This window comes from Hylobates moloch, unplaced genomic scaffold (assembly GCF_009828535.3).
Source record: "Hylobates moloch isolate HMO894 unplaced genomic scaffold, HMol_V3 SCAFFOLD_5, whole genome shotgun sequence".
Lineage (NCBI taxonomy): Eukaryota > Metazoa > Chordata > Mammalia > Primates > Hylobatidae > Hylobates > Hylobates moloch.
This window is the reverse complement of record NW_026652280.1, coordinates 95,470,571-95,498,182: the sequence shown is the minus strand read 5'-3', so window position 1 is coordinate 95,498,182 and position 27,612 is coordinate 95,470,571. Positions and strand designations below refer to the sequence as shown.

General features: G+C 53.9%; 2 protein-coding genes across 2 annotated transcripts; both read right to left on the bottom strand.

The window, feature by feature from the left end:
- Positions 1–213: 213 nt before the first annotated feature.
- IGSF9 (immunoglobulin superfamily member 9) lies at positions 214–16,654 on the bottom strand. The gene is made up of 20 exons (XM_032154025.2): positions 16,509–16,654; positions 16,075–16,263; positions 10,782–10,934; positions 9,856–10,010; positions 9,501–9,618; positions 7,783–7,924; positions 7,531–7,676; positions 7,296–7,438; positions 5,610–5,750; positions 4,911–5,027; positions 4,552–4,702; positions 4,244–4,367; positions 3,802–3,977; positions 3,299–3,549; positions 3,001–3,085; positions 2,748–2,924; positions 2,461–2,503; positions 1,269–2,129; positions 875–1,002; positions 214–640 (listed from the first exon to the last, which is right to left on the bottom strand). The coding sequence occupies exons 1-20, from the start codon at positions 16,564–16,566 to the stop codon at positions 459–461; spliced, it is 3,540 nt and encodes a 1,179-aa protein (XP_032009916.1). The 5' UTR covers positions 16,567–16,654; the 3' UTR covers positions 214–458.
- An 8,487-nt stretch (positions 16,655–25,141) lies between these two features.
- On the bottom strand, positions 25,142–27,612 carry SLAMF9 (SLAM family member 9). Its single transcript, XM_032154023.1, is given in 6 exon segments — positions 25,142–25,187; positions 25,189–25,345; positions 25,739–26,011; positions 26,782–27,091; positions 27,093–27,123; positions 27,563–27,612. Coding segments are annotated over 6 exon segments (867 nt in total).

The following is a 27,612-nucleotide window of genomic DNA, read 5'->3' as shown; positions in this document are numbered from 1 at the left end:
AATGGCTGGCCTTTAGTAGCTGGCCTCAGTAAGCACTCAATAAATGTTTCTTGAATGAATGCTGAATGCACCTCCATTCATTCAAGAAGATTCTCCTCTTCTTTAAGGGTCCAGGGATTTTCCTGGCACTCTCTCAAAGACAGATAACACACAGAAACATCTTTCAAACTTTGTTTATTCACCTGTAAAAAACTTCACACGCACACACACACACACACACATACACACAGAGAGAGAGAGAGAGGCAGACCTAAGATCCCTGTTCCAATCCCCAGACTCACCTAGGAGGTCAGCACATACATTCCATACCAAGGTGACCCAAGCCCACTATCAGGGTCTGTGTCTGGGCACCAAAGGGGCAGGCAGGGGCAGTGCCCTAGTTTGAAACTAGGTCTGTCTGGTTGGGGGGCTCCTTTTGCAGGTCCATATGCCTTTTCCCAGCCTCACATTAGGGATGTTCACAGCAGAGTGGCCTGTTCGGGGTGGGGGACTGGCTGTCGATAGGCTGGTAGCCGAGCCCTAGTAGCATCTCGGCGGCGGCGGAAGGCCAGGAATTCCTCCCGAAGGGCAGCACAGCGAGCCTCAGGGCCAGTAACATGGGCAGTGTTCAGGAGGCAGCCCTCCTCTGGAGTCTTCACACCTGCAAGAGGCGGGCAGGACAATGAGAAGAAGCCCTGTGGTTCACTGAGTGAAAAGCTCAGATGTGAAGCTCACTAGGCCCTTCCAGTACAGATGGCCCAAGGGGGCAAGGCACAGTCTAGAGCAGAGGAGCCTGGGAGACAGGGCCTGACTGGGAATAGATGGGTCCTAAGGTGGCAGGGGGGATGTGGGACAGCATGGCCGAGATGCCTGCCTTTCCGGGGGACTCACACACCTAGCTCTGGCTCAGCTTCAGGTCTGAGCCGGGAGCTGGCCGAGCCCAGGTGCAAAGTCTCCAGCAATTCCATGTCCCCAGGGAATTCTGAGTCCCACTCATAGTTCTCATCCACAGATGTGTTCCTCCTGTAAAAAAAAAAGACAAACATATGGTGTGGGTGTAGGAATAGAGGCTGTTCAGAGGAGTCTGAATTCAGCGACCGCAAACTCACGTTAGGCCATGGGTTTCCCCTGAAAAATCCCTGGACCTCAGCAAAAGCTTCTAAAAGGAGACGAGGTTTCCCGTTCCCAGGGTGGGAGTGGAGCAGAGAAGGTGCAGTGTATTGGGAGAGGGGTGAGAGGTCTGGGGTGGGACTGAGGTGGAGGTAGGGATGTGCAGGGACTGCTCTCACCTCTTGCTGACTGTCACCACATGCTCCCTTCGGGGCCATCTCTCAGGGCCACTGGCCCAGCTGCTGGTGTCTCCTGGAGCAGGGCTGAGGTAGCTGCCTCCTGCAGAGGGGGCTGTGGAGGGGGGCCGCAGGAACGAAGCACTGCCTCGCCCACTGCTCTGGCTGGTGAGGCTGCCTCGAGGGGCAGCAGGGAGAAGGCCTGGCAGCAGCCGCTCCCTCAGTGTCCAGTCAGCCAGGGCTGTGTAAGGGGGCTCTGCAGTGGCCCCAGCCCCTACCACAGCCCCAGGAAGTGATTCCCTGGGGGACACAGGAGGGGTGTCTGGAGAACGAAGGAAAGATGAGGTGGGACAGCGCCGGGTATCCATGTAATCTGGGGGTGCAGCAGGGCTGGGCTCCTCAAGAGGGGGCCAGTCCCCATCCACATTCATCTCTCGGAAGAAGGGCAGGCTCAGGTACTGGAGCAGGGGTCCGGGACCTGGCAAGGGACTGGGTGGGGCTGCTGGAGGGGGTGCCACAGGGCTGATGTCTTCAATGCAGAGGGGCTGGGGTGCCCCACTGGGGCTGCTGCTGCTACAGTCAAAGGACCGGGCCAGACGCTGGGCTGGAGTCCGAGGTTCTGCCTGCTCCGGGCCTGACCTTTCCTGGCGGGCCGCCACAGTGGGCCCCATCACAAAGCGCCCGTCTGGGCCCCGGCAAATGGGCTCCAGGGGTAAGGGTCCCCGGCTAGATGGAGGATCTGGGTGGGGGCTGGGATTTCCGGCAGGATCCCCCCAGAGCAGACTCTGGCGCAGGCTGGGGACTGGGGATCCCTGGAGCTTCAGCTTCGCCACGCTGTCAGGACTGCCTGAGCCCAGAGCAGAGCTGGGGAAGGACAGGAGATCAGGGTCTGTGGTAGGGGCAGGTCCCCCTCCCAGGAGCCAGCGTCAGGCCTTGAGAGGTTTGGTGAACAACAGAGCAGAGCTAGGGAGAACAAGCGAGGAAAGGACCAACAAGGTGGAGGGGTGGAGGGAAGGCACAGGCCATACTGGACCGGGCACAGGCTGGGGCCACTGCACACCCCTTCTTACCCTCTCCCACTTTTGTTCCTCCCCAACACCCAACATCCCCCCAGTAAAGATGCAAAAAAGGAAGCAGAAGATACTGGCACGTACAATGGAAAGGCAGAAGAAAGCCAAGGAGTGGAGGCACTTACGGTGCAGCTGACTTCCCGGTCGGAGAGAAGATAAGAGGTGGATCTGGAAGGGCACGAGAATAGTAGGTGACACAGGCAAAAATCAAGGCCCTCTAGGTGGAGACTCTCTCACCCAACACCAGGCGTCCAACCCCGTCCGGCTGGGAAAAGCGTAGACAGGACCAGATGCAGGACTAAGAGAATGCACCTGGATCACACAGGAGCGAGGGATTTTCCCCCAGGTAGGAGGGGCTTAACGAGGCTAGGCCCAAGTGCGCAGTAGCAGGGCTGAGGGTGGAGGGGCTTACCTTGGCGGAGGCGCTTGCGGCGGCGGCGGGCAGCCCTGCGCCGGTTCATGAGGCAGGCGGCCAGGATGCTCACAAGGACGGCCACGCCCAGAAAGCAGACTCCGCCCACTACGCCGGCCAGCACGGGCTGGGGCAGGAGGCCCGGCAGCTGCGTGCGCGAAGGGTAGACCTCCAGACCTAGGCAGGGGGCCACGAGGGAGGGTCAGTGGACTCGGAGCAACCCTGGGGCTCCTCCCTCACGCCAGGTGCTCACCGGAAGTGGAGACGTTGGCCGTGTTGCTGGGGTCGCTGACGAAGCTGCCCGCGAAGGCTACGAGGCGCAACTCGTAGAGAACATCCTGCGATGGGGATGGGGTACCAGGAGGGAGGTAAGGGCCCAGCACCGCCCAACCCAGCGGTGCGCGGAAAGACTGTGCACGTGGGACGGAAGGGTGAGGTAGGATGCAGAGGTGAAGAGCTCAAATCAAGATGAGAAGATAGGGTTTGGGCAATGGAGAAGGACGCAGGAGAGCCCCTAGGAGGCCGCTCTCTGTATCACCTCTCGCACATACCTTGATGAGGCCTGGCACCAGCAGCTCTGTTTCTGTGCCTGCCACAGCCGGGTCCAGCACCTCCCAGCCCTGGGAGCCTTGCCGTCCTTCCAAGACGTAGCCATCCAGTCTCTTAGGGACCAGCTCTGGGGGATCCCAATGCAGGAGTACCCCTCGGGGTGTCCTCACTGCCACCAGACCCCGCGGAGGGGACAGGGGAGGCGGTATCTCTGTTGGGGGAAGCCTGGGTGCAGCTGGTGTGGTAGGAAGCCCTGCATGGGACAGAAAGGCAGGTCAGAGCAAGGATTCCCAGCGCCCCTCCCCTGGCCTTCCACGACCCCCAGTGCCTAACTCTTCTCCCAGAGCCCCTGAAGACAAGCTCAAATCATCTTCCACACACCCCTCTGGACCCCAAGCTGGCCAGCACCTCTGCCCCTTCCCACCCAGGGCCTCCCATATCCCAGCTCTCCTAGCAGCCCTTCCCCATCCTTGTCTCTGCTGTTCTGGGACGAGAAGCTTCTCACCTTCAGGAGCAGACAAGACGATTTCGCTGAAGGGACCACTCCCCAGCTTGTTCTGAGCTAGCACGCTGAACTGGTACTGGGTGTGGGGCTGCAGCCCTGGCACTAGGAGGTGAGCAGCCCCCACAGGCACTGCCAAGGACACCCAGTCATGGTGCATTCGGTCAGGACGCTTGGCCCTGGGAAACATGAGGACATGGGGGGCACCTCTTGAGCTAGGAAGACCAGAAGATCTGGGGTCCAGAGATCTAACCACCTCCCCTCTGCTCAACCAAGGTCTCAGGACCTTGGCCCTGAATGCCTCAGAGTCTGGAAACAGGGAAGCAGAGCCAGGACTGGTGAGGGATAGAGGAACAGAAGAAAGGGCAGAACGCCAGATAGGTTCAAGGAGGAGAGGAAAGGAGGCAAGACTGGCGCAGAGAAATGGCAGGAGCAGGTCACTCACAGCGGGGTGTACCAGACACTGAATCTCTGCAGATAGCCACCATCAAAGCCAGGCTCCCAGGAGACATTGGCACCCTTGGGCAAAGGCACCACGGACACATTGGTGACAACATGAGGGCTAGTGCCTGGGCAGGGGGAAATGGAGGGATGGTGGTCAGGGCCTGAGGGAGTGTAGAGAGTAGCAGGGGCCCCAGGGCCTTCACCCATCATCATCCCAGGGGTCCCACACCCATGATCCCCTTTCTGGGCCTCCAAAAACGATTCCCACGTAGTTTCTCCCAGCCCCTGGCCCTCTCTCCAGCCACTAACCCAGCACGTAGATGTTCGTGGAGGTGGCCACTCGGGCCACAGCATTGCTGGCACTGCATTCCCAGCGGCCGTGGGCCTCCTTGGTCAATGGTCGCAGGATGAGGCTGCTGTTGCTGTCCACCTGGGCCTGGCCTTGCAGCCCCCGGCCCACCTACAGAACCACTGGTGAGCCCTGAGGACATACGCAGCCACCCCTCACCAAGGGCGCCCCTCATCTCTCCAGGCAGCTCCAGTTCCTCCCCACCCTGCCTCTGACAGCTCTCTCCTTCCCACACCCTCCCTCCCACAAAATGGTGGGGGCACGAGAGGCAGGGGTGTAGTGGGCACGGGTACAGGCAGAGTGGGCTCAGGAGCCTTACCTTGGCCCAAGAGACAACAGGAGGAGGGTCCCCTTGGGCAGAGCAGGGGATGAGCAGCTCCCGCCCTACTTCTTGGAAATATTCTTCCTTGGGCCGCTCTATAAAAGCTGGGGGAGCCTGCAAGCCAGATCTGGCATTGGAAGGGGCCCTCTCTTACATCTAAGGCTGGCCACTCCCCCTCTCTGTGCTCCCTGTCATGCCATGTCTCACCTCACTCTCCCTCACTCACCCTAGCTAAACACCCACCAAGCCTGTCTCCACCTCATTCTTTCTCCATTCTCAATTCCTCTCTGGCTCTGTTTCTGTTCCCCAGTGGGTAGGGGCTGGAGGAAAATGGTGGTGTAGTAAGGGCTGGCAGGCTTAGGCAGGACTCTCAGAGATGTACAAACCTCTGCAGAACATTCTTCCTCCCAGAGCTCCAGAGAGGGAGGCAGCACGGTCAAGGTTAGTGAGAGTTGGGGCAAACAGGGTATCTTACTTTTGGATGTGTGTGATTGATGTCCCACCTCCCGAGCACCACCTCTGCAGAAACCTCTGGGATGGCATCAGGCAGCTGCTGCCATGGCCACCACGGCAAACAAACTTGGAAACCCCTCCCCATGTGTCTGCCCCACCCCACCCCCATCAGCCTGGCCTTAGCACCATCTCCAGCCATCTGACCCACTGTCACCACAGGCCCCCGCCCACCCCCGGCCTAACCTTGAGCAGCACGCGGGTCACAGGAGAGGGCCCGGCGGTACCAAGACTATTGTAGGGGGTGCAGGAGTATTCTCCCAGGGCATCCTCGTTCCCCAGGGCGATGATCAGTGAGCCTTCTGTGCCCTGGGACCAGCCAGGGAACTGGAAGGAAGAGAAGATGACAGCTAGAGAGAGGAGCTCAGCAGAGACAAGCCCGGGATAGCGGTACAAGAGAGGGGGCAGGACGGGAAACCCACAGCTGTGCAGAGGACTCCAGCAGCTTCATGTCTAGGCCTGACCTCTCTCTGATTTCCAGTGCTTCCTTTCTCTCCTTCCTACAGAGGGACCCCTCCCAACGGTGTGAGGCTGTGACTGCACAACTCCAGGGGGTGCCACTCACAGAAAATACACTGTGAATGGCCACCCCTGGAGTTGGGCTGCATGGGGCTTTCTGCCTGCTGGGGCTTCACCTGGCTCTCTTCCCAGCACTCCACAACTAAGTTCAGAGTCTTCCACCCCAAACCAGCTCCTATTTCTCTATTAAAGGGCCCACCATCCTTCTTGCTGAAGTCTGCCTCCTCACGTTCCCTCACTTCTGCTAGTGAAATACTCACTAAGCCAGTCACCTGGGAAGTCCCTTTTGTCAGAGCATGAGTCCATTCTTCATCATGTCCTCCTCTGTAAATCAGACTCCACAACTCTCACCTGGGCCATTTCCGCAGCTTCAGAACCCCTCTTTCCTATGTCCAGTATCTCCTGCTACATTCCACTGGACAAGCTCAACCCCTGATCACAGTTCTGATGCTATCACACCAATGCTCAACAAACTCCAGCAGCTCCAACTGCCTGTAGACTTTTTTCTTAATTATTCAACAAAGATATACTGAGTACTATTGTTGTAGAAGCCCCAGGTACACTATGATGAAAAGATGCAATACTAGGCCTCAAAAAATTTATACTCTCTGCAGACAAAAGATCCCAATTGCCTTGGAATGAGTCAATAGTAACTTGGCATACAGTTCTTCCTTTTGATGTTGACCTGTCTTTCCAGCTTTCTCTGCACCATTCATGTCCCTACAGGCACTCCAGCTCCCACCCAATTGGATGATCCATGATTCCATAAACGTACTATACTACTTCCTGCCTCTTGATCCTGGTTTCTGCAAGGGAATGACTGTGTCCTCTTTGAGGCCCATCACCAAAGTCCCAGAATCTGTTGCTGGTCTATCCTCAACCACCCTAAGAGGAAGGCACGAGCTCCATCCCTGGCCTTCCAGACAGTGTTGCTGTCCTCTGCCCAGATGGTGCCCACTTTAAGGATGGATGCCTCCTTGCCCCTGCCCTCAACCCACTACCCCACACAGCACCTGGTAAGAAGTGTGTGTTCCCCCAGGACACACAATTTCCCAGTCATCACATGAAAGAACCTTCAGTTCTGCTTCTTGACTCTTTGCCATCATTTTCCCCAGAGATCATCTCTCTTCTTTCCCCAAAGAAGACACAAAACCACCACTTTAAACCATGGAAATTTTTCCTCAGGGGTTTTAAGTAGTTTCCTATGCAACATGTCTTATAACACAAATTAAGTTCACAAAAGATGTGTGTCCCCAGTCACTGAACTGAATTAAACTGAGCTAACTCCACCCTGCTGTCCTGAGCAGAATAACACCAAGCTAAGACCCTCCTTCCCCTGCTCCAAGCCTGTACCTTGTCCAGCTGCAGGGCCTTTCCATCCTTGGTCCAGCTGACAAAGAGCAGTGGGGGGTTGGCACGAACCGGGCAGCGGATCACCCCCGGCATGCCTATGGGCAGGGGTGTCTCAGGAGGCATAGCTGTCACCTGGGCTGGGTCTGGGGGAAAGTAGTGGCAAGTTGGGGGAGAGGGGCTTGGCCTGGCCCAGGGGAAGGGAGCAGGCTGAGGGAGAAGCTGGGGTCAGGCTTACAGAGCACAGTGAGGTAGGCAGAGGCTGAGGGTGGATGCAGGAGGCCATTGCTGGGCACACAGGTGTAGCAGCCAGCATCATCAGGCTTGGTGGCCTGCAGCCGCAGGCTCCCGTCCACCAGGATCCGCACCCGGGGCTGCAGGCGCCTGCAATGTGGCACGTGTGAGGAGGGGTCCAGGCCTTGCCCAGCCAAGCGGCTCTTCAGAGACTGTGAATTCCCCACCTCCACCCTCCTAATGAGGGTGACCCCACCTAATGTGGAAGACATTGATGTTGTCCTGGAACCAGCTGTAGGTGAGATTAGCAGGGTATGCCTCAGCATGGCAGGCCAAGGAAACATCCTGGGAGGCATTGACTGTGCTGTTCTTGGGGGGCACCACGATGACTGGGGGTCCTGTGGGGTGCACAAGGGGAGGAAGGTGGCCTCAGCCCACAGTCTTCCTAGAACCCTGAGGTCACCTCTACAACTCTTCCCAGCTCTGCCCTCTGGAATCCTAGGGCTCGTTGTTACAGGGCTTTGGGGAATGGAAACAGAAGCTTCCCCCTGTATGTAACAAGAATTCTTCCTCTCCCTGAGATCCATTCTTCTTTCCAAATTCTCTCTGTTCCATCAAGAGCAACTCCATTCATGCAGATCCATTGCCTAGGAATGGTGTGTGTGTTTGGGGGAGTCAGTTTAACTCTGCTCATTTACCATTTGTATCCCTGCTTGTCACCTCTTGAATTACTTCTCTGTCTCTGGCCCTAACCCAGGTGCCCAATACCTCACCTCAAGATGCTGCAGCAGCCCCTGACTCCAGGCTCCCCTGCAGCTGCCACTCTAATGGCCATTCATACAGAAACAGCCCCTTGAGCCACAGAACACTTCTGCTCAGGAACCTGCAATAGCACCTGGCTCCCGCTACACTAAGCTCAAACCCAGCCCTGTGGACCCCTGCGATCTAAACCCTCCCTACCTGGCCAGCCATCTTTCCATATGTCAGCCCTCATGAACTCTTTCAGGTCAGTATGGGCAGCTGGCTGTCCCCCATCTCCATGCCTTTGCTCCCTGCACCCCTGGTCTGGAATGCCCCTCCCAAGGGCCTGGCCACGCCACATACCTCCTGCAAAAGCACCTCTGGCTACTACAGTTCCACTACTCCTTCCCCTCTCTGGGCCGGTACTGCATGAGCAGTCAGTAAGAAGAGGTCATGATGCGAGCTGACACAACAGAGCACTGACTGCATGCGGGACACTGAGTGCTAAGCACTTTACCTGCACGACCTCATTTAATCCTCACCAAAAGTTTTGTGGGGGGAATTGTCTCCATTTTCTAGATGAAGAAATGAAGGCTCAGAGGCAGAGAGATTGTGAGGTGATTGCCCAAGGACAGCAGGAGAGGCAACATTCATATTAGGCTTCCTGATGCCACAGACGACACCTTTAACCATTACCCGGCACTGCGTTTCTTACAGTACCACGGACAGCAACACTTGCCTGTTTCCCCAGTTAGTCTCACTTCCCCACAAAGATAATAGGCTCTATGAAGGCACAGTCCAGGCCTTCTGCTTCTCAGTTTCTCTTCTAAAGGAAGGATCTTGGCCAGGAATTACCATGTGCCAGTGACTGGGCTCAGCCGTACCTAAGTAAATTCTTGTAACAGACCTGAGAGGTAGATATGAGTCTCTTCATAAAGATGAAGAAACTGGGACTCAAGGAGTTAGCTGGCTCACCGCCTAACACAAGCACCCATGTCCTTTCCACTGTAATACACTACTGGGCACTAAGATCGCTTTGTCTGCTTACTGAGCCTTTTAAAATTAGGGTGCTGGTTTCAGAGCAACAGCCTGCATTGGGAGCCCCCTTAGCTTCCACAGGCCCTGCCCTCAGGCACAAATCTCCTTCCTATCTTGCTGTGAACCAATTCAGCCACAGGTCACAGCCCCTTTGCATAAGTAACCCTGGACCCCAGCCCTCCCGCCAGAGAGCACCTAGCACTAGCAGCTGGGTGGCGTGGGTGGTGCTGCCCTCAGTGCTGGAGGCTTGGCAGGTGTAGACCCCAGAGCTGCCTCGCTCTACCCGGCGGATCCGCAGCGTCCCGTTCTGCACCTAGGGAAGGAGTGGGTGAGGAAGAGTCCTTTCGCCTGCCAGCCTCAGATCCTGCATTTCTGAGGCTGGCCAGCAGAGGGAGGCAGCACCCCAGCCTCGGGGCAAACAATGCCAAGCCCTTCTTCTGGCCCATCCTCCAGCCTGGCCTTTGCCTCCTCTGTCCTCTGGCCCCACTGCCAGGCCCCCACCTTCCCTTCACACTCTATATGGCTCACTCTGTCCACCCCCAGGACTCACTTGCACCTGGCCCTGGCCCTGACCAAGGTCCTTTCCTCGGAGCTTCCACGTCACATGAGGCAGGGGGCTGCCACGGGCCACACAACGCAGGGTCACAGGCTCCAGTTCCTGCACTTCCAACACAGCAGGAGGTGTCTCCTGGAATTGAGGGGGCGCTGCAAGGGAGACAGGCATCAGGGGCCCCAGTGGGGCTGTCAGCCCAAAGAGCAGTGTCCAAGGGCCAGGGAGACCACTCAGGCCTCCAGCCTGCTGCCCACCCACCAGCCCTGCCTCATAGGAATCCTCAGCCCAGGGCCACCCTGTCTGCTGCACCCAGGCCAAGTGAGGATTCTGTCAACCCACCCCCACACACTGGCCGGGGGCTGAACCCAGGTTGGATGTCCAGAGCTTGGGGGAGAGCCAAGTCCCCTCAGGAGGAGCACTGTTCTGGGAGTGAGGAGGCCTGGGTCCTAGATTCTGCTCTGCCACTAATCAGTGGCATGACCCAGCCTCACCTATGCAATGGGAATGATTATGACCTCCTTCCTACTTAGGAGTGAGAGAGAAATAATAAGGGCCTGGGTGAAAAGGTATTTTGAAAACACGAAGTGCTATATATATGTGAGCTGTGTTTCACTCAGGGCCCAAGAGCCCCCTCTCTCCCGCCCACTTCCCTGGCCAGGGAAGCAGGAGGGAAGAGAAAGAGGGAGTTCCTGACACAGAAGGCTGATTGAATTTATATTTGAAGAACTGAAAAGGGCAGGAGTGTGGGGGAGGGGTGAGATGCAACTACTAAGTGAGCAAACAAGGGCTCTCAGGAAGGGTGGGGCATCGGAGCTGTTTGTGGGATGGAAATAGAACTCCCTCTTCCCCTTTCTCCCACCAGCCAGAGGTCACCATCCTCCTCCTCCCCGTCCTTCTCCACCACCTGCCCCCCAGCTTCATACAATTGACTGTCAGATGCACCCAGGAGCCGTTAGCAAAATCGTCTTCAGGGATGTGCTGGTCCAGGAAGAACACGCGGCACTCGTACCAGCCCTGGTCTTCCACCCGGAGACCCTCAATGTGGAGAGAGGCCCCCTTCTGCAGCCGGACTCGTCCTGGGGGAGGAGCCCTGAATCAAGGGTGCTGAAGGAACCCCATGGAAGCCCCTATCCCCTGGTCACCCTGGTAATTCTTAGAGGTAAGAACAGGCTCAGTCTCTCCCAGTTACTCTGAGTGTGGGGTCCAGAGAGACACAGATAAGGTTGGGGTCATTCAGGACAGGTCCCTCCATTTGGCCCCTCTGACCACTCTTGCCATTCGACAGCTGGGACCCTGTCTAGACAAAGAGAAACCTAGGGGGACAGCAGGTGGACAAAACCTTCCCCTGAACTGCACTTGGCGTCCAGGACTACTGGGGAAGGAGGTGAAGAGCCAGCATGTAGTCTCCTCTGGGCTCTTACAGGATCTGTCCACCTCTGGGCTCTTTTTGTAGGGGAAGGTATGAGCTCCTGGGAGTACTCTTAATAGAGGATTCTTTCCCTGAAAACCTCAGCAGTGTTTGAGGCCCTAGCAGGGGAACCCAGACCCTGCCTGCCAAAGCCCCTAATCCCTCAGAGCTATTATCAGCAGCCTAAGCGCCTTAGGGTGGCCAGAGTCCAGCCCAGCAAGCAGCAAAGTCAGCAGCCTCTTCGCCATATCCTCTCCATGCCCCGGGGCACTCCGGTCCCAGCTGGCTGATCACATACAGTTCCACAAAGCCACACAACCACAGCACAACCAGACACCTCAATCCCACTCTTAGTCAGCATCCACACCACACTGCCAGGCTCAGACCGAAGGTGCCTACCCAAGCCCTCAGCACCCTCCCTGGATGCAACTGTGCACCCTAGACAGCTTCATGGGCCCCTGGCAGTGTAGCCTCGTGATACAGGCACACACTTGGGAGCCAGATAGACCTAGGCACGAGTCCAGCTCGACTGTGTACTCTTTTGGGCAAGTTACTTAACCTCTCTCAATTTCAGTTTCCTCATCTGTAAAAAGAAGAAAGAAACAAAATTGGGGTGGGGTGGAGGAGAGAAATAATGTAGGGAAGGCATGTAGCATGGTGCCTGGCATCAGTGGATGCTCAAATAAAAGTTGTTGAACAAATAAATGAGCTCTAGATTTGAAATCGGAAAACTGCACTCAAGTTCTGGCCCTGTCCCTAAACTGATCACACATCATCTTCCTTTTCTCTCCCTGCATCAGTGAACAGCACCACCACACACCAAGTCACCTTATCAGGAACCTGGCATCTCCTAGATTCCTCGATTACCTCCCATATCTACTTGCTCATTAGGTTTCTCAAATCCTACCTCCTAAACATTTCCCCTTCTCTGCTGTCCTCACCTTTACACCTGTGGCATGTCTCACCTGGGTTTCTCCAACAGCCTACTTGCCAGTCTCCCTGCCTCCAGCCTCCTCCCCTCTACATCACATTGTTCATCCCCACCTTGACCTCTGCTATGAACAAATGGAACCTTTCTTTTTTTTTTAGAGACAGGGTCTCACTCTGTTGCCCAGGCTGGAGTACAGTGGTTTGATTGTAGCTCACTGCAGCCTCGAACTCCTGGGCTCAAGTGATCCTCCTGCCTCAGCCTCTCAAGTAGCTAGTACTACAAGCACGTGTCACCACGCCTGGCTAATTGTTTAATTTTTGAAGAGAGGGGTCTTGCTATGTTGCCCAGGCTGGTTTCAAACTCGTGGCCTCAAGGGATCCTCCTGCCTCAGCCTCCCAAAGTGCTGGGATTAAGCTGTGAGTTGCTATGCCTGGCTGCATTTTCTTAATCTTATGTTGTATGCAAATGCAGCTCCAAGTCCCTTTGCATAGTGTCCACCCCAGCTCTTCCTAATACTAGAAATTCTGAAGCTGTGAATGCACTCAGCCCCTCCAATTTGCTTCCATTCTACCTCTAGAGTGATCTATTTCAGAAATAACATAATCTATTTCAGAAAGAAGAGAAGGATCAAGTTGAGGCAGGCTTTGTGATCTTAGGCAAGAGTCTTTTTCTACTTAGAATGAGTTCCGGGGTGTGGATTCTCTAGAATGGGTGGACCTGCTTAAAGGGCTAGGTGTTGAAATCCCCACCCGGGAGATAAGACTAGGCCTAGCGGGTAAATATTTAACATAGTCATACCCTTCCACCCACTGTCAGGATTCCTCAAGAAGGCTAATCTGCCTGGCCGCTGAGCCCTGCAGACCCCAGACTGCAGCCTCTTCTATGTCCCACATGATACTTTTCATTATAGTGATCTTCTAGCTCTACAAAGAAGGAAGAAGAGGGAAGGAAGATTGAGTGTGGAATACAGGCCATGTAATATTAGGCGTTGTCACCATATTTAATCCTCCCAAGAATTCCATTGTAGCTGAAGGAATTAATGTTAAGTTTCTTTCCAAAATCACATGGCTAGTAAGTGACAAAGCCAGGCTTCTTTCTCCAGACGCAGCGTGCTTTCCATGGACACGGATGTTAGGACCAAGTGCTGCTCAGGGCACTGGGGGTAATCTATGTATTCTCACTTGGGAGATGCTGGTAGCCAATGGGTAACAGTGCAGATGTTACTCAGAATATCCAAAGAAGCATACTGCATGTCCTAGCTTTTCTGTGACAGTTGGACTGCTAGACCTGTAGTGTTACAGAAGAACAGGAAGATCGCCAGCAGGGCAGCCCTGAGTCCTCCTGAGTCCTGGGCCCACCTCCTGGAGGCCTCCCTCCACCTGCAGGGCTAAAGCCTGTTGACTTCAGATCTTCCCAAATGCAGGGGCATGTGAAGAAAAACAGGAGACACAGTCTCTGCTCTCTAAAGCTCTCGGAAGGCAGGGAACCCACAGTCACCTAAATGGGCAAGTTCATGTCCACACATCCACAAAGAAGTTCAAAAAATGATGCTAACTGAGCCCAGACATTGCACTATGAAGCAAGAGGAGTAAGGAAGGCTTCTGGGAAGCTGTGACTGGGCAGAGGGTTAAGAATAAAAGGTGGTGAGGGGAGGTGACTAGAGCAAGCAGGGGAGTTCTAAGTGGAGAACGAGGTCACTGATTTTTATCAAACAACCCAGGGCACAGAAAAAAAATGCACATCCCTTCTGCTGTGTGGGGCATTTTGAAAATCCCAAGAAATACAGCACAAAAGCCCATTCTGCCATTTTAATGAGTTGGTCTAAGATCCGCCTTAGGAAAGCTGGTGTCCACTAAGCCTAACCTTCCTTCCCTCCGGAGGCCTGGTCATGGGTTCACACCACACAGGCACTGTGCGGGCACAGGCTGGAGCGCTTTACACACGGCAGCTAACTGAATCCTACTCTTTAGTCCTAGCTTGTTTTATATTGCTTTCGCTCCATGGCATCGTTGATAAATCCAGTCTCCTCTGCTAGATGCTTCTAGAGTCCTCAAAGATGGGAAGCCTTCCCTTCTGTGTGGTCCCTAATCCAACAGTCTCTCTCAGGGTTCCGCACACATTCTAGGCCACCAGCCCCACAACAGTCCCCAACCCATCTCCCCTTCACTGCCCAGAGGGTTTATGACAGAAGAGCATTGTCCTTAGCAACCTCTACCTCCTGTTGCTTAGCAACTGCAGTTCCAAGTCCCCTACACAAAGGCTGAGAGGCCCCTGCCACACTGTGAGGCAGTAAAAGGGTTAATGGGCTCAGGGGCCTCCCTCAGGTCCCAACTCCCTCAGCCAGCTCTGGCCTGACCAAGAGCTCCAGACTGAGATAGGGGTGTGAACAAAGGATAGGAGTAGACAGTAAGTCCCAGAGGCTACTGCTCACAGCCCCTGTAGCTCAAGCAACAGCACAGACAGAAGACCCACAGGTAGACAAAGTTGCTAACCATCCAGTGGCGTCAGGCCTGAGGGACCTCAAGGCAGGACACAAGCTGGAGAGAAGGAAGAGCTTCAAGTCTCCCTGGTGGAGTCCCAGGAAAAACCCCTCCCTCTTCCACCTCCCCTTGCCTTACCCTCAGTCAGGCAACATTATGAATCTGTCCGGCCTCAGCCCGGCAGCCCGAGACCCCTCCCAGGCCCGGGCAGGCGGAGGCAGGGAGGGAGGGCTGGTGGGCACAGCCGTTTTTTTCTCCACTGGTGCTAATTGGGGCCCGCTTTCATCCATTCCCACAGGGCTTGTGTAGACACATACACTCCCACCAGGCTGTTTGCCAATAACTGCCCCCAGTTTGAAAAGAAACTTCCCTTCTGCATCACCTGCCTGCACCTCCTCCCCTCTCTGCTCAGCCCGCCCTGTGGCAAGGCTCAGCCAATCCCAGGGTTTCCCTCAGGATTCAAACTAAAGAGGGAAATGGTGGGGGTCTCCCCATCAACATCCTCCCAGGTGGCCTTTCCTGGGTCTCCCCTCTGAGGAGGAGGCAACAAGACTCTCTCTCGCCCCATAGCCCAGACCTGTCCTTAGGGCCTCCTGCACACTGCCCTCTGAGACCTGGCACTAAACCGCTTAGATTAAGGCTCCATCCGGGATTAGGAGGAAGCAGAGCCATTGTAGCCATTCTAGGGAGCCAGCTGGGGTGCAGCAGAAGGCGCCCAGGGAGGCTACACACGATTTGAAGTCCCAACAGGTGCGAACTAAAGCAGCAACCCAGGCCAGCCTCTTCCAGTCACTGACCTTTGGGGATCCTGGGCCTTCCCCAGCCACCCTCTCTGTACACCTGTGCTTCTCTACTCAGAAGCAGGCTGAGTGTCCCTGGAAAAGCAGAGAGGTCACAGCCGTGCCCACCCTGCTGCCCCATCAGCCCACTCCCTAGAAGACTTGAACCCCTGAACTAGCATTTAAGACGATGAGGAAGGTGGAGAGGGCAGAGGAGTTAGCAGATAGTAGAGCCAGGACCAAGGTAGGGCCAAGAGGGGAGACTACAGATCAGGGTGAAGTCTGGGAGGTTTCATGATGAGATGTAGAAAAAGCAGTTACAGAATTAGAATGGATATTTGGAATAAGGGCTGTAGGGTCTCCTTTGGAACAGACCACGTGGAGTCCTAAATAGCACAGCTACAAGAGTGTGAGTGTGTATGTGTAAACGAATGAATCTTTCAATAAATTAACACTGCTTGGGAGCACAGCCATGCTTGTTAAGCAGAGTTAAGGCAGCAGAGCTGGAGATGAGATCTGGCCAGGGACAAAGCAGTTCATAGGAGGCCTTGCGCGACTCTACCCAGCCCACCTTTCTTGCTGATACCTCCCTACCTCCCGCCTGAGAAGAACTCTTACCCACGTAATCAGGGTCAATTCGGGGAGAGTAGAGGCCGAACTGGATGAAGATGGGAAGCAGGAATCCAAAGCGCAGCCACTCGATGACATGCAGGGGGGGCCGGCCAGCCGGGGGCAGCAGGTCACAGCCCAGCACCACACTCTCCCCAGCCCGGCCCACCACCGATACCACCTCAGGCTTCCCTCGACCTGCAGGATGGGTGACATGAAGGCACAACGGGGGGCCAGGGTCAGTGCTGGGAGGGGAAGTGCCATCAGTATCTCTGTAGGCACCTTAGGACTTCAGGTGACTGGAGAAACCCCCAGTTCAGCTTCTCCAGAACCAGCCCTATTCCTCCCCTGCCCTCACATGCTCAAAGAGGAACCCTTGAGGAACACCCCCATACCCACCCCAAGGCTAACAGGGCATTCTTGAGCCCAAGAGCCCAGCTTACCGTCAGCCCCCTGGCTGATGACCAGGCTGAGGACAGCCAGGCCGAGGCACCACACCATAGCCCAGCTGGCCTGCTCGCCCAGCCCCTCCTATCCACAGGGGCCCAGATGGAGGGGCCAAGGGATGTCCTTCTGATCAGCTCAGGGAACAGGTTTCAACTCTCACTCTTCTGTACAGTGAGGGCTTGGCTCATGTAACACCCGAGGAAGCTGCTCTCCGGAGAACCACCAGATCTAAATGCAAAGTGCAAGGCAACATGCAGAGTTGGCCAATACTGGAGCCCAGAAGAAACCCCACCATTAGAGAAAGGCACTGGGAAGAGAAAGGAGGGAGGAGTGTAGGCAAGTGAGGGGTAGGGGGAAGGGGGGGATCTTGAAGCCCTGGGGAGTAAGAGCAGGGGTAGGAGTACTGGGAGAATGGTGAGTGCTGAATGCAGATACCAGAAAGGTGAGGAAATGGGGGAGGCTGGGAGAATTGGGAAGGTCTTAGGAAATATGGAAGGATTCTGGGGATGCCTGCATTCTGAGGGTCTTGAAAAACTAAGCAGAAGAGAACTGGGGTTCCTTATATGCTTGGAAAAATATTTTTGAAGGAAGTATAGTAGACCAAGACTCTCATGGCCTAGCCTGCTCTCGCTTCTTTCCTTACTCTTGATGCTCACAAGGTATAGCAGCAAGATGGAACCAGTGCTGTCGCCTTCACCCTTCTGTGACAAATAATGGCCCTGAGGATGTCTGCTCAGGGGCAGAGAGCCAGTCAAGGGCAAATCCAGGGCCCTTAAGCCTCAGAAAGTGGTCCCAGGACACCCCCATACAATCCCTTGTCCCATTTCCCCAGCCTCTATGAAAAACTCTGGAAGCTGAGGACCCGAGGCCTTTCTCCATTCAGTCTCCCTACACTGCTTTGGCAGTGAGTGAGTCAGGCACTTGGGAGAGGAGGAGCTGCCTCCCCCACCTGCCAGTGTGGGGGATCCAGGCAGCATCCTCCAGGTCTGGACAGGTCCCGGGGCTGGCAGCTGGCGCCACTTCCTCACGATACTGCCAAGCAGTCCTCCTCCTGCCAGGCACCACCACCCAAGGACCTCACCCAAATCCCTCCCACTCACTCCCCTCCAATATCTTCGGGGTGCCAGGGTTTGTCAGGCTCTTTTTTCCCCAACCCCAGAGGCATGGTCCAAAAAAAAGCCTGTGAGTCCCTGAAGTGTACAAAATTAACCCTGGGGCATGGAGGGTAGGAGCTTCTGACAGCCCCACAGATGCTAGGGTAGTCTCAGAGAGCCAGAGGGTCCATGCCAGGGCCTGGCGCTGCCAAGTGGACTCTGCTCTGAGGCCTCCAACCCACTCTTGGCCACAAAGTTCAGGATAGACTATAAAACATCCTCCACAGAGTCTGATCCTTGCCTCCACTTAATGATCCTGTACGTCTAACTTCTGGCAATTCACTAGCAACCAAGCCCCCTGTTTCCCACTCCCTCCAGGCAGCTCTCCCATACTTCCCGGAAAAATCTTTTTCCAAGTATATAGGAACCCCCTAGTTCTCTCCTGGCTGTTTTCCGAGCCTCTGAGTAACTAGGCATCCCTAGAATTCCTCCGAGTCTCCTAATATCTTTCCAACTTCCCTGGCCTCCACTATTTCCTCACCCTTCTAGTCTCCCCACACACCACTCCCTCATCCTCCCGTTACTCCCTTCCCAGTTATCGCAACTACGCACAGTCCCCCCACAATTCCAGCTTCTCGCACCTGATCTCCAATTGCAGCAGGTCTCCTGCACTATAAAGAACTCCCTTCTGGTCTCCCCACCCCCCAGCCACTTCTCCCCATCCTCTCCTCCCGAGAATTCCCCTCCCTGGGATTCTCCTGCCTCAGCCCACAATACAATTCTGATACCCCACCCCCAACAATTCCTTTCAACCTCGCATTCTCTGGTCCCCTGGAACTCCTCCTTTCTCTTAGAACCCACCAAGAACTCCCCCACATTGCCTCCAGAACTCCTGCAGTTCTTCAGGAATCCCCACCCACCCGCCAAGAATTCCACTCCACTCCCCAGAACTCCCCTAGTTCTGCTCCCCCAACGAATTCCACTTCCCTCTAGAACTCCCCGCTTTCTCCTGTCCCCCATAACTCCGCACTACTCTCCATGCCCCCGCCAGCACCCCCACTTCTATACCTCCAGTACGCCCCCTCCCTCACCTGCTCCGCACCGCTCGGCTCCACTCTCGCCGCTACACAATAGGGGGCGGACCCGCCTCCCCGCCTCGGATGCCCCGAGCGCCTCCCGTCGCCCTGGAGACCGCCAATCCCCCCCTCCCGCGGCGGCCAATTGGAGCCGCCAGAGGCGCGGCGAGGCGGGCGGGACCCCTGAGCGGCCTGGGAGTTGTAGTTTCAGGAGGGAAGAGCTTGGCGGCACGTGGGCTCAGGTCGCCCCCTCGTGGACCTCTGCACAGCCAAGCGTGGAAAGGCCGGTGGGCCACTTCCCGCCGCCAGCAAGAGGGGCAGCCGGGTCCGGCCCGCGCTCCAGGGCTGCGGGAGCTGGCCCCTTGCCAGGCTACTGGTACGCCGTCCTTTCGGAACCTACGGACGACCCTCTCCGCTCCCCGAACGGGCGCACTGCAGAGGCGGCAGCGAGGGTTGAAATCTGAGCCTGGGGGTAGGAGCACCAGGCAGGGAGCATGACTCCCCGCCCTCCTCCCAGGGGATCCACCCAGGTCCCGGGCTCATCCGATCTCCTCCCCCATCCCCATTTCCACCTCCACCCATTGCTTCTCTAGCAGGACTGGAAATACCTGTCTGCACTGGCGAGCTCCCAAATCTTGCCCAGGCGCCTCCCACCGTGTGCAGCTGAGGAAGGCTGTGCTCTGAGCGTGGGGTTGCCAAGTCAGCTCCCAAGGCAGCTCTGGCACCAACGACCCAGAGAAACAGGCCCAGAGGGGAGAAACGACGGATATCCTGACACGGGGGATTGAAAGGGAGGAATGAAATAAAAGATCACTTACTGGACCCATGCAGGGTGCCAGACCCTGGACTAGATGCTTTATAACTCTTGTGTAACCTTCACAGAAACCCTGCGAAGTAAGTAGAGCTCCCTTTGACTAATGAGAAAACTGAGGCTCAGGGAGATGAAGTAACTTGGCCCAAGCCTTCCCATCTAGGATATGGCAGAGCTGGATCGAGACCCAACCCAAACTTCATCAAACCCACTCCCTTGGAGACTTCACCCTCAGACACAAAGACATCTTGCATATCTTGCCCCTCGGAGATTCCACCTCCTCAGCTTGGTGATGCTGTTGGGATGCAGGGTCGGCTTAAGCAACATTGCCTGTCCAGGTCCTTCCCATTCAGTTGGCTCCCTTGGAAGATTTCCTTGAAAGCAACGTGCTGATCTCATCCCAATCCGAAGTGCTAAGACTCAAACTGAGTGCACCAGGCATCAGACTCACAGAATCACTGCTGCAGCATCATGAGAGACCCTCCGGGATGGGCCTAAGCACTGCTTGGCCCCAGAATCCCTGGCACATCATTTCTCCATGTAGTCATCCAAGCCCCTATCTCATTACATCCTGGGCCAGGAAGCTCAGCACTACTGTTGTACCCATTCCATCCTTAGTAAGCTCTGCCTGCTGGACAGTTCTACCAGGTGTAAAGGTTTTAGTGCTTTTGGGTGACTGAGATGGAAGAGAAGAGGCAGGAGCAGTGGGCCAGTCTCTCCCACCATCCCTCCTGCAAATACTCCCAAAGTAGCAGCTTTTCAACAATGCTTTTCAACATAATACCCTGATCTATTGATAAGACTATAATGGAAACATGTTAATGAATGCAGCATGGAAGCAAGGCTAGAAGAAATGATAAAAGAGGCCGGGCGCGGTGGCTCACGCTTGTAATCCCAGCACTTTGGGAGGCCGAGGTGGGCGGATCACGAGGTCAGGAGATCGAGACCACGGTGAAACCCCGTCTCTACTAAAAATACAAAAAATTAGCCTGGTGTGGTGGCGGGCGCCTGTAGTCCCAGCTACTCAGAGAGGCTGAGGCAGGAGAATGGCGTGAACCCAGGAGGCGGAGCTTGCAGTGAGCCGAGATCATGCCACTGCACTCCAGCCTGGGCCAAAAAAAAAAAAAAAAAAAAAAAAAAAGAAATGGTAAAAGAGTGAAGCGGTTTTTTGTTTTTGTTTTTGTTTTTTTGACAGAGTCTCACTCTATCGCCCAGGCTGGAGTGCAGTGGTACAATCTCGGCTCACTGCAACCTCCACCTCCGGGGTTCAAGCGATTCTCCTGCTTCAGCCTCCCAAGTAGCTGTGATTACAGGCGGCGGCCGCCACCATGCCTGGCGAATTTTTGTATTTTCAGTAGAGATGGGGTTTCACCATCTTGGCCAGGCTGGTCTTGAACTCCTGACCTCGTGATCCACCCACCTCGGCCTCCCAAAATGCTGGGATTACAGGTGTGAGCCATTGTGCCCGGCCGAGCCAAGTGTTTTTTAGTCTTTGGATCTTTACCAATCACTGGGAAGGATCTCCCTTCCCCGTGTTAGAATTGGCCACACCTCTGATCTAAACTGCCGTCTCCAGAGGTTTCTTGAGGATAAACTAATCTCATTTGGACATTAAAATAACTTTTTGTTAAATGACATTTAAAATGGTTTTCAATTTTTTAAAGTTTATGATATGGCCTTTTTTTCTGGAAACTTATTTTGTGAGTTTTATTGTTATTGCCATTTTTTGTCTGATTTATATATATATTGGAGATTTTTTGTTAAGAAAAGGAACCTAGCCCTATAACTTGTTCCCTCACTGTGCCAGGAGTGAAAGCTGCTTTAAAAAACAGTCCCTGAGGTTCAAAACAAAAGACTTTCCTCTAGGTTGTCCTTGATTCATAGTCATTACTCTCTGGGAAAGCTTATTCAACCAACGAGGATTCCACCCAACCTGAGTATCAGGCAGCCCCCATATTTTCAAATTGCTGACAAGGATATCAGAAAATATTCTCTCTCTCCCTCTCCTCCTCCTCCTCTTCCTCCTTCTTCTCCTTCTCCTGCTTTCTTCTTTCCTCTTTCCTCCTCCTCCTCCTCTTCCTCCTTCTCCTGCCTTCTTCTTTCTTCTTTCCTCTTTCCTCCTCCTCCTCCTCCTCCTCTTCCTCCTTCTCCTGCTTTCTTTTTTCTTCTTTCCTCTTTCCTCCTCCCCCTCCTCCTCCTCCTCCTCCTCCTCCTTCTCCTTCTCCTTCTTTTCTCTCTCTCTCTCTCTGTCTCTCAGAGCTGGGGTATTCTCCTCCTCTTGCCTTTGAACATCAAAACTCCAGGCTCTCCAGACTTGGGACTGTGAGTTATACCATTGGCCTCCCTAGTTGTGAGGCTTTTGGACTTGGACTGAGCCACACTTTTGCCATTCCAGGGCCTTCTTTGTGCATATCGTAGGACTTGGCCTCCACCATCATGTAAGCCAATTCCCCTAATAAATCCCATCTCATATTTCTATAGCTGTATCTATCTATCCTATTGGTTCTGTCTTCCTGGTGTATACCTAATATTTCAGCAGGCCATGGGAAGAAAGGACCTGAGCTGCTCCATAGCCCTGCACAAAGAGGATGGTGTGACCTCAGAGATGTCTGCTTGGCACCGTTAAGCACAGGTGTTCCTAATCAGCAAAGTTTCTCATTGTCTATAGATAGGCAGAGAATTATTTGATATCAAATGAACCCTGAAAGGTGGAACACATGGACTTTTAGTAGTAACCACATTTGATGTGTTAACATTGCTTGTACCAATTAAGCACCACATAACTATCCCATATTCTAGAATAGAAGGGGTGGCTTTAATAATCAATAATATGGATGTCGTTAGTCAGGCATATATTAAATTATATCTGAGTTAAAAAAGAAAAGAAAACATTGTCATCCAGGGACTCTGTTGACCACATGCCTGTAAGCAGCAGTCTTATTACCAGGTCAGTAAAGAAGTGTGGTTTCTCATATATTGTCATTTAACTTTGTGTGCCTGTCTTCTATCCCAGTGAAACACTAAGCCCCACAAGGGTGTGGATATTGTCCTGTTTGTCTTTGAATTCCCGCTTCAGAAAGGCCCTGCTTACCTTTCCAGCCTGGTTTCTCACCTATCCCTTTATCACAGTGTGCATGGCTTTGCAGGCCTTAGAACTACTGTGCTCTTTCACATATCAGTGTCTTAGCACTTAGCTTCTGTCTGGATAGAATGCCCTTTTCTCCTTTCCAGACTCACTGCTGACCACAGGTCAAATTTCTGTTGATCTGTTCCCTTCAGGACACATTCTGTGACTCTTCCCACCACGCCCTCACCTTCACCCCAGCCCTTTTCCCACCTTGTTATTGTATCTTTACACACTCCACAAAACATTCCTTGAAGGCAGAGGCGTCTCTTCTGCCTCCCCAGTGCTTGCCAAGTTCCTGGCGTATTGCAGAGGTAGAGGCTTGTGCCTCTCTGAGTTTATATTCAACTTTCTTTAAGATCTCATCCTTCCTCTTCCAGAAGCTCGGCCTCTTTTGAGGCCTCAACCCTTCTCTGCTCAGAGATTGGCTGTAAGAAGAAGGAACTTTGCCAACTTCCAGGGAAATCCCTGGGCCTATCATATGTTCATTCCTTTATTTATTCATCTTTTTGTTTACTTTCTATGAATTCAATCCTGCAATAACATGAGAAATGAGCTGCCCCTTTATGTGCAAGATGGACTCAAGGTGGCCTTTCCAGTCAGTCCCCATCCCTGCAGTGGTGCCTCCTAGGAAAGATATAAAAGGAATCGAAGGGATTGGGGGCTGCTGGCCTTTTTTGGAAGCAAGACTGCTCAGGGCCTAAGGGAGGCCCAGAGAACCAGCCTCAAGAAGGGACTGCCTTCCAGAGGGACAAGGGCTCAGGCCCTCAGAAAGTAGAGGGGACAAGTTTACCAGCACTAGGAGCTCTTGGGGCTGGTTTCCCAACCTTACTACCTCCTTCCCAAGCCCAAGAGGCTCCATCTCCTGCACAAATACCTAGGGAGACCCCTATTCTTGGCTTCCAGTCCTGCCCCATGCCGCTCTCAAGGCCCTCCTCCTGGGTGGTCCTGTGCCGGCCCATGTGTCTTACTTTCCTAAAAGGAAGGTATCCTTGGTCTCATTGGTTGCCCAGTTGAATGCATTCCACTGACCCCTGCACAGACTTCTTGTTCCTTTTTTGGAAGACACTTTGGAGATCAGCATCCTCCCCCTCAAAAACAAAGAGGAAGAAGAGACCCACAGCAATGTTAGGCATGCCTCCTGCCATGCAGCCCCCTCCCCACCCTTCAAACGCCTCTTCTGAAACTCCCCAGGGCCCCCAACCCACCCTGTCTCTGTGGCAGCAAGGTGCTTGCCTAACTGTGTCTCTGTGGGAGCTCCAAGCTGCCTCTCTGCCTGCTTCTCTCTTCCAGTGTGCACTTCTTGGAGAAAGGGGCTGTGGCTCAATGGAAGTTTGCTGAACACAGGGTCACAGGCCAGAGGCAAGTGGCAGATCAAAGCCCAGAGCTCCATAATGTCACCTAGGCTCCCCGCCATACATCACAGCCTTCACCACTTCCTGCAATTCACCCACTGCGTACGCCTGTCCTGTCAATTGGGTGTTTTCTAATTCTCTCCCCAGTCCCCGCTTCCCCTTAACCCCCTGCCCCATGGCAGCTGCATAAGTAACATCCACAAGATATGACTTGGAGGGAATAATGGAGACTTGGGCAGGGGCACATTGGGCCTGGGAGGCTGATCACTGGTCTAAGGAAACAGCAAGAACATAAACTTAAGGGCCTTTGCCAGGGAGCTGGGGGTGGGCATTAACCCAGGACAAGACTCCAAAGAGAAGGCCTAAGACATGGAAATCTATAGGCAGAGACACAGGCAGGACAGTAATACTAATCACAAGCAGAAGTCAAGGCTCCACGATCTCGGCTAATAATCCAGCATCCCTATGGGGTAGGCGCCAGAGGCCCAGAGCAACTGGCATCAGGGAGATGACGGAGAGGTTGCGGGCTCAACTCAGACCCAGGGTAGGTCTGAACGAGGTCCTTCCTACCTCCCTATTTAGGAGAGCTTCTAGACTAGTCTGGGATGGATGGAGTTGTTAAGCAAATGTATCTGCCAGGATGAGAGTGGGGTAAAGGAGCAGAAGAATCTTAACAGGAATAAGGCCACTTTTATGCAGGATTCAAAATGCCTGAAATTCTCAAGTCACAGGTTCAGTTAGGTTCAAAGAAGTATCTCACTTTTCTTATTTAATGAACAAATGGGAAGCATGTTGGTGGAAAATGGAATAGGTGGTGAGTGACAGCATACCAAAACTTCCCTGTGAGGGGGCCCTTAGACCCACTTCTCTCCCCAAAGGAGGGCCTGAAGAAGCACGTGGACTTGGAGGAAGGCGCTGGGAGTTGGGGGAAAGACAGCAGAGTGGGTTTTGCCAGAGCCACCCAGTGAAGACAGAAGGACCCAACACAGCTCCTGCAGAGTTGTGGTCACTTAATTTGACTTTACTGACAGCCAATCTTCCCTCAGAACTATGGCTCTCTGGATACCCACCCCTGAGCACCTCCTTCCTCTGGAAAGAAGAGAGCTGAGGAAGGATTCTCTGGGTGCTGGGAAGAAACCAAGCTCAGGACTGGGGTTCCCAAGGAGAAGTCAGGCAGGGCTGGAGCCAGGCTTTGCCCCCTTCCTCAATTTCATTGTTTCTCATGAGTTTCTTCATCCTTGGCATTTTGTGTCTTTTCTGGACTCGGATGACCCAGAGCCCCACGGCCAGAATTACCAAGAGCAAGAGGATGAGCAATCCCTTGGCCAGGAGGCAGAAGGCTGTTGAAGGCTTCTCAGAAGCATAGTTGGGATCTGGGATGGAAGAAAGGAGGAAAGGGGCCCATCAGAGGTAGGGCTGGGGTTAAGATTAGGGCAGACTCCTACCCAAATTTCATGCAGGGGTCTCAAGTTCACAATAAGTTGATGTCCCCTTGCAAGTGTCTCTGGAAATATAGTCTGTGCACAGAAGCTCAGGAGCTAAGATCTAGGAATCATTCTGAAGCCAAGTAAGAGAAAAGAAAAGACCTTTGGAAGTTGGGGGCACTAGAAAAAGGGAGGGTCTCTCCAATCCAGGTGTCAAGCCTACAGAGGAGGGGGTTAGCTTCTGAATTCCCTGGGCTCTCTTGGGAAGAGCTGGGGGAGGGAGGTGGTGCCTCTAGGCAGTATCTTTCATGAGCTTGGGGGGTGTCTCAGGGGTTCTGGTACCTGCACAGAAGGGCCCAGCAGGGATGGGGCGAGAACTGACGTTGCTGATGGGGTTGTTGGCTCTGCAGGTGTAGGAGAGGGCACTGTCCCCTGGCCTCCAGGATGTGCTGAGGACAGGGCCTTCATGGAATGTATAAGCGCTGTCCCCCTGGGAGAGCCAGCTGTAGGTCACGTCCATGCCTGCCTTCTCCACAGAGCACACCAGGGACATATTGCAGGCACCTTCCCCAGAGCTCTCAAAGTTCACAGTGATATGGGGCTCTGACAGCCGTCCTAGATGAAGGGGAAACACAAAGACCCTCTAAACAATCAGGGGTTGGGTCTGTTTTCCTAAGCTCCTCAAACCTGGGGTACTAATGCTACCCCTTGACAGCCCCTTCACCAAACAACAAATAAGCAAAAGCAAACAAACCCAACCACCATAAAACCTGTGGTTCCAAGGTCCCCAAGGCAACTGTCAAGGAAGACAGAGCTGCCTTTGGCATCTTCTACCTCCCCTTTATGTCTTCTCTCTCTTACTTTTGTACTCTTCCTCCAAACCCCATTCTGTCTCCTTGAACCCAAAAAATATTATCACCCTTCTCAGGGGCATTTACATTTTAATCAGTGTCTCTTCAAGCTTCAAGGTAGATGCAGTGTGACAGACACTAAGAAGAAATTTGGGTTCAAGTAAAGAGAAGATACTCATTAGTAGCCCTCATCACACAGGGAAATAAAAGGCTCAAGAATGTAGGTGGTGTTCATCCCCAGGCCACAATTTCATTGGAAGAGAAAAGCCCTCTACAGGGTCTGTACATGAAGCCCCTGATCCCTGCCACTGCATCGGACAGCCTCCTTGCTCCAGGTCACTCCACCTGTTGCTGCGGTTCAGATACAACAGGTGGATTGGGCACACTCAATCCCAGTATCTAGATTGGAGACAGTCTGCCTCCAGTTCTAGCCCCTCAAACCATAACCCCGAGTCCTGAGACCCCTACTCCATGGTGTGAGAAGCTCAGAAGAGCCCCCAAAAAGCAGCTTTATGGTTCCCAGCCTAAACTCACGGTAGACACGTAGATTGTACTGCTGTATGGTAGAGATCTGGGATGTTCTCAGGTTGACTTGAGCTTGGTAAAGCCCTGAATCCTCCCAGCTCAGATTGCTGATATGCAGGGAATAGCTGGGGTCCAGGAAGCTCACTCGGCCCTGGTAGTGTGGATTGGTCACCATGATGGTAGCTGGATGTCCCTCTTTCCCTGGCACCACAGTGGCAAGACTTTTGTGAGAGGACCAGATGATGTTCTCAACCTCTTCATCCGGTGTTATTTCCAGGGGGAGGCTGATGGACTCCTGAAGAACTGCAACCACTTCCTCAGGATCCACATCATCTCCAGAGTCCCCTTTGGCTGCATATGCAGGAAGAAAAGAGAAGCAAACAACCCAGCTGCTATCTCTGGGCTGCTGAACCTGGCAGTGGAGCTGCCAGAGTAGCGTAATCTCAGCTGGGCAGCTTCTATGACTCTCACGCTAAATCCTATTCTCCAGCTGCTGCTTCTGGCTCTAGATTTCCCTTGTCCCTGAATTAAGCACCTAACAGCAGTTTGCTTCCATCTGTCCCTTCACCGTCCAAGTTTTACCTTCTCCTTTGCCACCTTGGGATTGCTCTATCTTCCATATCCCCAGGTGTCTCTCGGTCCTGCCCTGAAGCCACACACCCTACTCCTTGTAACTCCAGAAGAGCTGACACATTCAACCCCTAAGAAACGGTCTTGCTGGCCCAGACCCAGTGGGGCAGGGGAACAAAGGTGGAAGGGGACATTCCTGTGCAGGAGCTGTTAGCCTCACTCACCCTCCTGGAGCAGCAGGAGAAGGAGCAGCCAAGCAAAGGCACACAT

Coding starts and splice junctions, on each gene's coding strand:
- IGSF9 (XM_032154025.2), bottom strand. CDS start 16,566: ATGGTGTGGTGCCTCGGCCTGGCTGTCCTCAGCCTGGTCATCAGCCAG. Junction 5,028..5,609: donor TGACCCGCGTGCTGCTCAAG/GTTAGGCCGGGG, acceptor TCTGGCTTGCAG/GCTCCCCCAGCTTTTATAGA. Junction 641..874: donor TGAAGCTGAGCCAGAGCTAG/GTGTGTGAGTCC, acceptor CGCCTCTTGCAG/GTGTGAAGACTCCAGAGGAG.